At 37.2% G+C, this 14,387-nt stretch overlaps 1 protein-coding gene across 1 annotated transcript in view; it reads right to left on the reverse strand.

The window, feature by feature from the left end:
* Window positions 1-696: 696 nt before the first annotated feature.
* The window catches only part of STAP1 (signal transducing adaptor family member 1), a 58,452-nt gene continuing 44,761 nt past the window's right edge, over window positions 697-14,387 (reverse strand). The window contains exons 5-10 of the mRNA XM_044680470.1: window positions 13,434-13,606; window positions 12,316-12,444; window positions 3,425-3,494; window positions 2,009-2,105; window positions 1,418-1,531; window positions 697-767 (exon numbers count right to left, since the gene is read on the reverse strand). Of these exons, the coding sequence (XP_044536405.1) occupies window positions 697-767; window positions 1,418-1,531; window positions 2,009-2,105; window positions 3,425-3,494; window positions 12,316-12,444; window positions 13,434-13,606 (654 nt within the window). The remainder of the gene's footprint in view (window positions 768-1,417; window positions 1,532-2,008; window positions 2,106-3,424; window positions 3,495-12,315; window positions 12,445-13,433; window positions 13,607-14,387) is intronic.

The raw sequence follows: 14,387 nt of genomic DNA on the forward strand, positions 1-14,387 counted from the left end.
TGGTCCCATGCCAGAAACTATAGGGAGCCTAATTCTCTAATGTGACATTAAGCATGTTAAACAGCCTCAGTTTTCTCAAATATAAGATGAAGTTGTTGAATTAGCTGAATCTCTAACGTGTGTTACAACTATAAGTCTGAAATATTTTGAGACAGTAATATAAGAGGGGGAAAAATGCCAAGAAGCCAAAGCAGGTAAGGCCAGTTTATTTTAAATAACAGACAGGGAACTATGATCCTCCCACATAGGATTGTTGTTCCAACTTAATGATATGATGCTTCTCTACCTGTTATAAAATATCTCTACTTAAAAAGTTCAAGTTTAAATCAAATTCCAGCAAGGCCTGCTAAGACATTGAAACTAGCAGGTTTTAACAGAAAATCATAGAGGAAAATAGTATAAGGAAATTCACTCACACTAACCAAATCTCCCCCTCCCCAGAGAAAATTCAGATTTCACCTAACAGAGATTAATGTCAACCTATAAAAGTGTGAAGAAATATGTATATTCCCTAGGCAGTGTTCTGTAACATCACTTTAAGAGGATGACTATCAAGACCACAATCTCTGTGTATGATGTTTGGGTGTGATTTCTGGCCACCCAGAAATTAAACACCAAGGTATCTTCTTGCTAGAAAGAATTTTTGAAATAGATTTTTCCCAAGATCAGGGAGGATGAATTATAATTTTATTTTAGTCAGTGTCCACTTTTTTCTTCCGTTTCTCTCTTCTCCCTTCTTATTTTATTAGATTCTTGACCTAGAAATTCTGTTGAGGAAAAGTTCAAATTAGTCAAGAATAATAACCTACAGAAAAGGTCAGAGTTGTTTTCAATGTCATTTAGAGTTCCTAGCTCTGAAACTATTTTTTTTCTTTTTTTCTTTAGCATATTCAAATGCTGTTTTCATTTTAATTAAGACATTGATTTCTCCTAAATAACTCATGCTTCTGTGAACAGTTTATTTTTCTTCCTGAATTAACATAGCAGTTACAAATGCCAGCTATGTCTTAGGAGGCAAAGAGCATGATGTAGAAGTAATTATATTTCTAGGCACTGTTCTCTGGGAATACTACTTCATAATCCTAAATTGAGAGAATCCATAGGAAACTAGGTAGACCATAAGAAGCCCAGGAAACTAAATTGTACTAAAGACCAAATATAATTAAAACTAAAAATAGAGATGAGTAGTACTCCATAGCTCTTACATAGGTAATAGTGACACTGGAATATTAGAGTGATTCTGCATTATTACTAGAATATATATAGGCTGACCTCTCATCCTCAAGGTGAAACTGATTACTTTTTTACCTTGGGAAAACATTTGAGAACCGAAAATGTGGATCCACCCATACTCTAAAGTAGCTCTTGGTTCAGTTCCCAGTATTTCTGAAAAGAAGAATAAAGCTGCATTTCTCACCATTCATGTAATCATTCACATGAGATCTAACTGCGTTTTTGATCACTGGTCTCACAAAAGGTTGCTCTTGCTTCCATGGGGAAATTTTAATTGGTGAATCTGCCTTTTTATGTCCTAAAGAAAGGAAAAGGAGAAATAATTTGTCAGCCTCCTTTTCTTGGTGCAAGTTTTCTAAATAAAACATCAGGAGCAATAAATGATTGCACGTTTTATAATACCTTGCTACTCACAGTCAAAACAGATATTTTACAAACACCTATAGTCAATTCCTACAATAGTTCTCAAAATGTGTGCTTAATTGACTAAGTATGCCACAAAATGAATGGAATTCATACTTAAAATCACATGTGCATATCTCTTGCAATGACCCAGATTCCTTACAGAAAATCTTGAGCAAAAAAGTTTTGAGATTCATCAAATTAAGACAATGATTAATCTGGAAGATGATTATCTATCTTTTCTCCTCAGTGTTTCTTGAATACATCCTTTTCTTTGAAAAAAAAAAGTTTTATTGATGCTAATTTTCTACTTTCGGTCCTACTGCAAATGCACACAGTTCATCTCCTACCTAAACTATAATGAGAAACATACCAAGATTTTCATCTGTGGAATATATAAATGGTCTTAGGTTTCCTCGAGTTTCCTTCACAAAATAATCAATGACACTGAAGAGGTTTGGGAGTGTCACCTGAATATTAAGACAGAAAACACAAGAGGGGGGACACAGGTTATGTCTAATGACCACAGGACCAGTAGAGTAATCTGCTCCCAACAACCACCCAGTTTAATAGCATAGTGCAGTGATGGGCAAACTTTTTAAAGAGGGGGCCAAAGGAAAGGAAATGCTCATCTGTCAGTCTATTTCTAAGGCAAATCTTTCAAAGTTTCATTGTATTGTATCCTACTCATTGTATTCATCAGATTAGGAATAATGTCACTGGTGGGATAGAACATTTCAGGAGGCCGCATCTGGCCCACACTGTAGTTTGCCCATCACTGCTCTAGAGGATGTGGTGACAACACAAGAAATTCTTTTGCTTTCCTCTTCTACTCCACTGTGTTCGAAGCAATAAGGCTGGGAAAGCAAGGGGCAAGACAATGAGGCCTTATGAGAACAATATAAATTGCTTTGAGAACCGTCATTTTCCTGTAAACAGAAACATCTGCTTCCTTCCCCAGTCTCTGCCCATAGACTCTTAAGTTCCTTTCTCACTGGAATCAGACTCCTTCCCTGCATGCATCCCCACTCACAGAGAATAAAGAAGCCCCTGGATGGGACAGACAAGGAAGGGATTTCTTCAGCCCTGTCCCTCCACTGTTATTTCACAGGTGAAAGAAATAAAGGGGTTGTATGGGCAGGGAGAAGGGAATATTTTCCCCCGACATTTCCCTGGAGATTTGAAACAGAACAGAAATTTTGAAAGCATAAGAATCTTAAGTCTCTTCTTAATTCTAAACAACCTCTTTTAAATGTTTGTTCTTGGGGGAAAATGTAAGTCAGGTGTCTGGCAAAATTCATATTCTGTCTCACCCTAAAAATATTCTATATTTAGAAAGAATTGTGCAAAGCAAAGGAAGGGAAGAGCTGTCACCTCTCGAATCTTTACAACCTTCTACTCCCTACTCTGTCAATATCCAGCCTAAAGCTGCCCTTCTCAAAACTCCTCCACCCTGAGAGTCTGTTAGCTTCTGTGCTTTTTCTTCTGTTTTGAACCTTTTTTTTTTTCTCAAAATCACAGAAGGGCTGGAAGCAATCATGAGTTTTTGGAACCTTGATTTGTCTTTTGTTGTAAAAGATATTTTATTTACCAGTTACATATAATAACAATTTTCCACATATATTTTTTAAGCTTCCATGTTTTTAACGTGATATTTTTCATCAATACAAATTTCCTGGGCAATAAATTTTTGTCTTTGTTTTTCAACTTTCTTTATAGTTCTAGAAAGCAGAAGTCTGGGCAGAGTTCATCTGTAACAAAGATAGTTACAACCAAGATAATTACTTACTGGCTTTTCTAGTTCGATAGTGTAGCCGGCTCCTATGCTCACCACTCTGTAGTGCTTTATTCTTGGAGTGCTGAAATAAAGGGGAAAAAAAAGAAAGAAGAAAAAAGATTCTTTCCTCTTTGTTCTCATGTATAATAAGCATGTAGATTCCAAATAAAATTTCTGTGTAGCTCAACAAAAATTTCTAGGAAGTCTCTTTGCCTACATGTCTTTTCCTAGGCTAATGTTGTTGTTGGGTCATTTCAGTTGTGTTGAACTCTTCATGACTCCATTTGGAGTTTTCTTGGCAGAGATAGTGGAGTGGCTTGCCACTTCCTTCTCCAGCTCAATTTACAGATTAGGAATTGAGGCAAACAGGGCTAAGAGACTTGTCCATGGTCACACAGCTCATGTCTGAGACCAGATTTGAATTCATGAAGATAAGTCTTCCTGATTCTAAGCCCAGTGCTCTCTCTACCCCACTGCCTTGCTAGCCTCCCAGGTTACTGTAGTCTAGTGAATTAGGGAATCTGGATCAGTGATGGTACTGGTGAAAAAGAAAGCCCCTCAATACTTAAAGGATCCGCAATTTCATTTGTGTGATGGTCCCCTTCAGCCAGTGTAGCTTAAAGCTCCTCTACAACCGAGAAGATAATACTTTACCTAAGTGCTTTTAGTTTGCAAAATACTTGCCTCATAACTATCTTCCAAAGTGTATGATAATAGCTAGCATTTATATAGCACTTCAAGCCTTGCAGAGCACTTTGTGAATACCTTATTTATCTTCATCACAATCCTGGGAGGAAGGTACTATTATTATCACCCAGTTTTACTGAAGCAATTAGGAGCTAGAATTTCCCCCATTTTACAGAGAAGGAGATTGAAGCAGGGGCAGGTTAAATGGATATGTTTTATTATTATCACTGTTTTACAGATGGAAAAAAAGTCAGCAGAAGTTAAGTGACTTGTCTAGAGCCACATAAATGTCTGAGGCTGGACTTTGAACTCAGGTCTTCCTGACATCAAGTCCAAAACAGTGTCTATGGTGCCACCTCATGGCCCCATTTTACAGAGAAGGAAAGTGAAGAATATGTAAGTTAAGTGATTTGATCAAGATTATCAGGACAATGCTGCAAGGTAATAAGTATTGGAACTGTCAGGGTCTTTATGAATGATCATGGCTGAAACAAAACCATCATGCAATGGCCAGGTGCCACCAATGGAGAGGATGGAGGAAGATTTGGGGGAAAAGAAGGACTTTGCTAGAACCCTCTGAACACACAACTGCTGCTTTATAAAGCCAACCTTGCCTCTGCACCGACTCCACTCTCAGCACCTTCTGTGAACATCTTATCGTCCTGGTGATGATCCTGTATATCGCCATCTGGTCTCTCGAGAGTTCACATCCAAAGCCTTTCCAAGCCAACAGGCCCTGACAGAGACTGCCTTACCCTGATACCAAGAACCCAGAGCCTGCCCGTGCCAATGTAAGTGGAATACAGAAAAGACCACCCTTAACTTTTAAAAGGGCCACTAACTCACTTGTCAGATTACCTTATATGAGTATAACTGATCATCTTCTAACTATGAAAAATATAAATATGATTCTTCCAAATGATACCTGGTTGCACACAAAATTAAAAAAAAAATAGGCACTCTCTGAGGACTTAGTAAGTCTAGGAATCTTAAAATATGTTCAGTGTCGCCCTAATTATTGGGAAATAGGCACTACCCCTTGGTACAGTGGGTCTGGAGCCAGAAAGACCAGAATTCAAATCTGACCTCAGACACTTGCTTGCTGTGTGTGGGACTCTAGGCATAAGGAAATGGCAAACCACTTCAATATCTTTGCCAAGAAAACCTCACAGACAGTGTGATTCACGAGGTCATGAAGAGGCAGATCCAACTGAACAACAATCGGTGCTGTCCTGGAGCTCTAAGATAAGAGTTTGGTGGCTGCAGGGGATGTACTTTTGGACTCTCTTCTAGGTTATGGCTTTCCCCAAAACTTTCCCCAGATGTTGAAAAATTAACTGCCATTTTTTGATTGAGAGAAATACCAACTCCATATTTGCCCAATAAATAAGGCTGGTCTTAAGCAAAACTGTATGACCCCTGAAATGTCATCCCAGTGCCTTTATTCCTGATTCACAACCTCTCCCCATCTTTAGGGGTTTAGGGTGACTCCCAGAGAGCAAGCACCTCATGATTTGACCTATCAGCACCTGCCATCAAGTTGGAGAGAATGTGGTAAATGCCCTAAATAAAAGTTTTTCTGATTGATAACTCATTTCCCATGATTTTTTTATGTTGCTGTTCACAGAGGACAGTGCCTAACCCATAATAATGACTCCCTGATGGCAGAAATTCAGATGTTAATTGCAGAATTGTGGAGGAGATTTGAGAGGAAAAAAAGGAGGATCTTCCCAGTGTTTCTTGGAACATATGACTATTTATAAGGCCAACCTTGCCTATGTACAATTCCACTCTGACAGTAAAAGAGGCCTTTAGCACCTGCTGTTAACATTTTAAAATATCACTGATCCTGGTAAACACAGGATGTTGCATAAAGCTGCCTGGCAAATTTGGTGACTATTTCTGAATCCCAACTTTTGTGTAGGGGAAAAGCAGGAAAAATTAACTAGGGCTACGATTCACAATTATAGTTGGCATCAGAGCCCTCTTGATTTTTTCAAAGATTAGTTAGAATAAAAAAAGATGGTGGTAAAATTAGCTATCTTGAGATTTTCTGCTTGAGACCTTGGGGGAAAAAATCTGCAGAATACTTTGGCACTGACGCTTGGGATTTAGAGCCAGTCAGGGACTTAGGGGCCACCTCATTCAAGCTGCTCATTTTCCAGCTGAAAAAACTGAGACCCAAAGAGAAGTGACTTGCTCTAGGTCAAACAGGCAATCAGCATCACAGCTGGGATTCAAATTTGTAACTTCTGACTCCACGACCAATTGTCTTTCTACCACGCCACACTGCCTCTTACTGTTCTAAGACTTTGACCCAAGTGCTTAGGAAGATGTAATCTGTTAGAAAATTGTCTACAGTACTAGCTTGCCAACCACCAATAACAATTTAAGAAAGAAAGATGAAAATAAGACAGGAAGTTGTGTTATGAGACCAGCGTCTTGCCTTTTGAATTCACACACCCTGGCACTGGACCAGTGGAAATGATGTCCTCCATCAAGGGAAGGGTCATCCTAATAATCTGCTACAGGGTGATTCTGTCCCTTCCTGATCTGAAAACTCGTGATTGATTAACAGGTGGAGTTTATGCCTCCCTAAAGCTGCTTCTATATAAGCAATGTGCTTTTTGTAGCTTCTGTTTTGCCAGACACACTCATTTACTCACATGACTGAATCACATTTCTTGTTCTATCTATAAAAGAAATCTGGTTTTGTGGTCAACACAGGTGTTTCCTAAACACTGGCTCATTGCCAAACTCTTGACAATGAATCCTTCATGCTCAGAGAATCAGTAAGATCAAGTTAGTTAAATATTCTGTTAAATGAGAAAGAAGAGTACTGGACTGAGAAAGCAAAGACCTGAATTCTAGTCCTGTCCTGGGTTAGTTGTATATGCTTAGATAAATAATTTGAACCCTGTTTGAGTCATTTTGCTCATCTATAAAAAGAAAGAACCTGATTAGGTGTGACCACTCAGGTCCTTTCCATCTCCAGCAAGGTGCGTAATAAATGCTGATTTAATTGAGCTGATTGAATTGTGTGTGACAATAATAGTAAGTCCCTTAATCTCTCTGGTCTTCAGTTCTCTCAATTGCAAAATGGGAGTTGTTGTATTTGTACCTATCTAATGGGCTTATGAGGGGGAAAATCATATTATGTATATAGAGAGCGTTTTATAATCATATCTCATTTTGTCACCATAACTAATATTTGTCAGACCTGGCTGGTAGGGGTCTGACTCGAGACTAATGAGGCAGAGAGATTGAGTAATGTAGCAAGGCTTTATTGTGGGCGAGGAGTGAGGGAAGAAAGGGAGCGCAAGGGGGGAGCCCACAACCTGTAGATAACTAAGGGTCTCCGTCCAGGTGGAGAAGGGGGCAATCTTTGATAGGGTGGGATCTGGGATGAGGTCGCCTGGATTGTCTCTATTGGGCGAAGTGGGTCTGGATGATTGGAGAGCCCTAAGGAGGATTGGCTTTGGGGATGGGGGCTTTGGTTCTAAGGCTTGTATAGTCCTTAGTATTGTACAGACAGTATAAGTCCAGAACTTCAATCCGTCATGGATTTGTCAGGTCACAGCATGGGAAGTAACCGTGTCCTCTGAAATGGAACTACTTGCTTTGTTCTGGAGTTCCAGCAAGTGCAAGGTAAAGGGCTGCTATTGGTCTTGGTAGGGATTAGAGGAAAGGGAGGCCTTTGGTCCCATGATCTATCAATATTATTAATGGAAGCTAGCAGAAATCCCCAAACCAGTGCAAAGATATCAAGAAGCTAATGAGAATAGAACATTTAGTCTTTTAAAAATACTGACAATTTTTTTAACATAAGCGATAATACATCTCACATACATGCAGACAGGGAGATCAAGGAATCATCCATGAGGCAATGGAAAGAAAATATTTCTATGAGTCAGGAGAATAGACAGGTCCTATTCACTGTGCTGACATGAATTTGTTATGTATGGTTCTTCAAGGGATCTCAGCTGTCTGCACTAAGTAAGTTTCTTCATCTACTAAAAAAAGGGGGAGAAAGAAAAAAATTCCTAAAGTCTTTTGGAATCCAATCTTCTATTAATAAAAGTCTAAAATGTGCTTATTTGATTATTGTGCATATACTTTAACCCATCAATACTATTACTATGTCTGTATAGCAAAGACATTAAAAAAAAAGAAAATGACCTATTTGTACAAAAATATTTATTGCAGTTCTTTCTGTGTTAGCAAAGAATTGGAAATTGAGGGGTTGTCCATAATTAGTGAATGATTAAACAAGTTGTGGTATATGATAATGATGGAATACTATTGTGCCATATGAAACAACAAGCAGGATAATTTCAGAAAACATCTGGAAAGACTTCAATTAAGCAATGCAAAGTGACGTGAGCAGAACCAGAAGAACATTGTACACAATGTTAGCAATATTTCTTGATAAATAACTATGAATGACCTAGTTATTCTCAGCAATGCAGTGATCCAAGACAATCTCAGAGACTCATGATGAAAACTGCTATCCGTCCTCCAAGAAAGAATTGATGGAGTCTGAATACAGACTAAAACATACTATATTTCATTTCACTTATTATTATTTTTTTTTCATTTGAGATCTCTTTCAAAAACTGACATATGAAAAAATATTTTACATGATTACACAATGTAAAATTGATATTGGACTGCTTACTTTCTTAGAGAGTGGGGAGGAGAGGGAAAAAGGGAGTCAAGAGAAGAGAGAAAATTTGAAACTCAAAACTTTTAAAAAATGAATATGAAAAAATTACTTTTACATGTAATAGAGGAAAAATAAAATATTATTAAAAAATAAAATAAAGCAGGCCCAAGATTTTGCTTGACTTGTATTTTTTTCTTTTCTTTAAATGGAAGTTGAAAGTTATAAATTATTGTGTCCCAGCAATACTACTATTAGGTCAGCTTCTCTAGATGCTCAGGGAGAAAGGAAAACAATCTATACGTTCTAAAATATTTATAACAACTCTCTTTGTGGTGGCAAAGAACTGGAAATTGAGGAAAGGCCTACCAATTGAGGAATGGCTAAAAAAGTTGTGGTATATGGTTGTGACAGAATACTACTGTGTTGTAAGAAATGATGAGCATGGAAAGACTTACATGAAGTAATTAAAAAGTCAAATGAGGGGGGCAGCTGGGTAGCTCAGTGGATTGAGAGTCAGGCCTAAAGACAGGAGGTCCTAGGTTCAAATCCGGCCTCAGACACTTCCCAGCTGGGTGACCCTGGGCAAGTCACTTGACCCCCATTGCCCACCCTTACCGCTCTTCCACCAAGGAGCCAATACACAGAAGTTAAGGGTTTAAAAAAAAAAGTCAAATGAGCAAAGCCAAGAGAATATTATATATAGCAACAGAAATATTGCTTAAAGAATAACTGTGAACAACCATTCCAGAAAAAGAACTGATATCTAGAAGTATGAATGATATAGTTTATATATGCATACAAATATATATGTTTATATATGTACATATATGTGTATATATGTATATATATATATATCTTTATTAAAAGGTAGAACAGAGAGGAGGGGGAATAAATTAGAACTTAAAACATAAAAAATAAATAAGTTTTTAAAAAAGAAAATGAAGTTGATAAAAAAAGGAAGTGATAAATTATCTCCATTCTGTATCTAATAAATCTATTTTATTGTTTAAAACCCAGGCACGAAAAGTCCCCCAACAAGGCTGATCTAAATTGGGAAGTTCTCTCCCCCACCCCCAGGACTCTTCTTATTGACATTTATTTACCACTTACTGCTTCACTGAAAGAAACTCTTTCAAGTGACTTAATGATGCTTGAATCTTAGCTTTGTGTGCCTCTCTCAGGGCTAAATTATATTTGTTTACTCCTTTTAAATCAGCTTTCAGTGTCTGTTCTATGGTTGTCTGGTTAGTTTGTNGTACATATATGTGTATATGTATATATATATATATATATCTTTATTAAAAGGTAGAACAGAGAGGAGGGGGAATAAATTAGAACTTAAAACATAAAAAATAAATAAGTTTTTAAAAAAGAAAATGAAGTTGATAAAAAAAGGAAGTGATAAATTATCTCCATTCTGTATCTAATAAATCTATTTTATTGTTTAAAACCCAGGCACGAAAAGTCCCCCAACAAGGCTGATCTAAATTGGGAAGTTCTCTCCCCCACCCCCAGGACTCTTCTTATTGACATTTATTTACCACTTACTGCTTCACTGAAAGAAACTCTTTCAAGTGACTTAATGATGCTTGAATCTTAGCTTTGTGTGCCTCTCTCAGGGCTAAATTATATTTGTTTACTCCTTTTAAATCAGCTTTCAGTGTCTGTTCTATGGTTGTCTGGTTAGTTTGTTTTGTCAGCATGGAGACTGCGAGACCAAGGCTGCAGGTAAGAAAGGGTGATAACTGACATCTGTTTCACCATCACAGACTGCAGGATCTCTCTCACCAAATCAGTTGTCATCAAAACATGTTCCAGTGATTACTAAGGGGACTGAGCATAAATAGATCAGAGGGGAAAAACTCATCTTTGCCAAAATCAAGGACAAGTAGATTTACTTACTGTGCTATAGATGTCAGGAAGAGCTATAAAATTCTAAACAGTACACTAAAAGGATAAATCAACAGCTATTAATGATCATCAGAGAACAAGAGGGCTGGAAACATGACATGACAACTCTATTCTCAAATTATAGCAGGATTATAATTAAATCATCTCGTGAAATCACAAGATTTAGAGCTAGGAAAGGACTTTGAAGTCATCCATTCCAAAAGCTGTCATTTTATAGATGAGGTCTAGAGAGGCTAAACTGAAGTCTAGAGGAGAATAAACAAATGGTCCAAAGACACAAAGGAAGTGAATATAGAGCTCTAATGAGAGAAATTTTAACTTCAAGACTTTTAGAAAAGGAAATTCGACAATGTTTACAAGTATTTAACAGCTAATAACACTAATTTTTTAGAAATTCTTTATGTAGAACCTATTCACAATGCCCACTTTATGCTTACTTTCTGTCCTCTGTTGGCCAGAAAACAACTGGTCTTTTTCCTCTTTGAATGTTTTGCCATTGATTTGTATCATATTAAAGTAAACTCTAAATTACAACAATCCATAATCGAGAATAATAGGGTCAGAGACTAGATGGACCTCACTGGACTTTTCAGAAAGATCTGTGTTCAACTCCTGCTTCTGAATGCCTTTGTCACTGTGGGCAAGACATACCCAGCAGTGCCTCAGACAGCTCAGACTATAAGGCACAAGGGAATTGCTGATGACTTGGAGAAGAGAGTTTGTCAACACTAATGAAATGACTGATCTGGACCTCCCCACCTGCAAAGCAGAGCTTCTAGTAACACACTATCCTTGGTAACAACCTGTGCTTAATGAAGAGAGAAACTGAAAAGAAGGAAATGTCAAGCTGTCAAGCCAAAATGTCAAGTGGTCAAGTTAATTTATTTGATCAAAAATAAACAGGCACATTATGCACAACAGATGCGCTGCTGCTCAGCTGACATTCTCAACATTCTATCAACGTTACTGGCTGGAAAGTAGAGGAACTTTTCTTTCTGGTATTATACAGGGCAGTTCCCCATTTATGAAGCTCCTCTCTCTTAGCTCACATTCATCATAAAACGCCACAATCAGTATTTTCATCTTTCTCATGTTTTTCTGGTTTTTCCTCTTATTATTTCGATGTCATGTTCTTGAGCGGTTTTTTGTTTACGTCTATGCCTATAACTCACTATGCTTTATTTATATATGTGTTTTACATCTGAAAGAAATAGTGTCTAGTGTCTACAGCAAGAAAAAACAATTAGCAAATTCTGGGTTCAAAGTTCTGTTTATACTTTCATTCTAAAGGATAATTATTTCTTAATTTGATAACGGATGCTAGATCACTGCTGTGGAAAATGAATGTCCAAAAAAAAATTATAAACAAAGTCCATTTTAAGTTTTACATGGTCACTTTCAATCACATTTTATATACTTCTTTCTTTGATAAAAAGAATATAAATTGGATCCAAGTTAGCATTTTTGCTAATTGTTCTTTCTTATAAGGAAAGGTGTTTATCTAACCAGTCTTTAGTCTGTCATGTGTTTTTAAAGTACACTTTCAATATTAAACAAAATAGTATCAGTCATAGGACTCTGCATTTTTAGTGACAGAATTCCTATTCATTATTAGATAAACTTTGTAAATTCAACATACTCTATCTCCTGCCGGATGGTAATAGAATAGTTCCTACTGTCACTACCAGGCCTCAGGATCATATTTCCAAAAGAAGGGTTCTTTTCTAGCATTTCAGTTGCTTCTTTCCGAGACACTGAATAAAAGCACCTACAGGGGAAGAAAAGGTATAATGAATTATTAATTTTTAGTTTGAACAACTAATCAAAAGACCGCTTTCAAAAATACATTGAATGTCTGGCAGAAGAGAGACTGATGTTTCCCCCTTATGGCTGCACCACAATTATTCATCTTACCACTCCAAAAAGGCACCCACATTCCTGTCAGCCTATGTGAATATTCTTATGTTTAAAATTCTTCCTTTTACTCGCACCTCCAGATCCTTTCCCCACCAAAAGAGAACGCAAAAATTGAAATCATTCATTTAGCAAAACCTGATCCCTCTTTGAATATCTGGGACCAGAATAGCTGATGAAATGAGATAATATGTGTTTTCATTTCTATCCTCAGATTATTCAATAAGCTTGTAAATAAATAGTATTTCTTTCCGTTTTCCATAGAGATCAGCACTTCTCTGTTAATGCTGCATTGGAGCTGTAGCTATTTCTGTTGCTTAAAGCATTAAGAGTATGTCTGAATATTTGAATGCTTTCTTAAACCCACCTTTTAGGCATATTGCATAGCTCCTGTGGCACTTAGTGCATTTGTTCTAATTAGCGAGATTTGATATGAACTGCTTTTAAAATGAAGTAGTTCAATTTTCAGTTTTGGCAGTCCAGCATCTGATAAGAACAATAAGAGTTTTGGTAAAATATGTTCCATTTTTTCATTGTGTTGGTTAGATTGATTTATCTGTATCTTTTGTTTGGTTGTTTCTTTTTTTTATTCTTTGGTATAAGAGATGACTTGGTAAGGTGGATTAATGGGGTAAACGAGACTACTGGAATACACAAGTGATTTAAAGACTAAAGACAAAAGACAAATTGATCAAAAAATTTTTTTTCTATGTGATGGCAGGCAGTTATTTCTGATGGTAACATGGATGACCCTGAAGGATGACATAGACCCAAACAATTCCCATTTCTACAATTAGGTTAGTAAGAAAAGAGAGTGATGATGATTATTCACACAAGACTTACACCGGCATCGGGTTTAGGATATCCATATACTCCTCCATGGGTTGGATCTCCTTTCTCAAAGGTAGATTGGGTGGTCCCTCGATCTCTGTCCTTCTTTTCTTTTCTCTCTCTAAGACTTCATGCAGTCTGATCATTTGTCCAGGTAGCAACGACACATGCTGAGGGACTGACAACTAAGAAAAAAATTAAAATAATAAGGCAAATAGGTTAAGGAAAGCAATGTAATGGATGGTATTATATAGCTGATGGGAACTCTGTCTGGTCCTTGGAAGCTTCAGACACCATGTAGGCAAGACTTGTCTTTCTCTTTATATTTTTATTCCCTTTGCTTAGAAGAATGCCTACCTAGCACATAATAAGTGCTTAATAAATGTTTGTTTTCTTGGGTGAGAAGGGTGTAAGATGGAAAGAATTCCAATTTTACTCCCATCCCCTAGGACCACTTTTAGCCAACTAGAATCAGTGGAATGACCTCGAATTACCAGATGGGATTCTCCCCTTGTGGATTCAGAGTAGACCTTCTGATACCCCAGCTAGTCCAGATCCACCTACCTCTGTTGCACAATTCTGGGGGAACTCATTGTGGCTCAGAGAGGTGATCCAGGATATCTGAGGTTTAATTAGCAGAGTTAGGAACCAAACCAGCTCATGATGAATCAGCTATAAATAAATGTGGCTCACCAACTGTACTCCCATAAGCTCTGATGACCTTTTTGATAACACTGTTTTGGTGACACCATTTATCAATGTATGACTAACAACAGTTTAGAATTTTTTTTTAAAGGCCATTCTTAAACCGTGAACTCTCTAATAGTAGAGAAGGTTTTGTGCTGATCCATTTGTATTCCCTTTCTACTGTGGATAACAGTGTGCATTTGTAAAGTAATTGATGAGTATTAACTATGACTCAAGGAGAGAAATTTCATTTATATGAAGCAAACTGACCCCTATGGG

This window comes from Gracilinanus agilis, chromosome 6 (assembly GCF_016433145.1).
Source record: "Gracilinanus agilis isolate LMUSP501 chromosome 6, AgileGrace, whole genome shotgun sequence".
Taxonomy (NCBI): Eukaryota; Metazoa; Chordata; class Mammalia; order Didelphimorphia; family Didelphidae; genus Gracilinanus; species Gracilinanus agilis.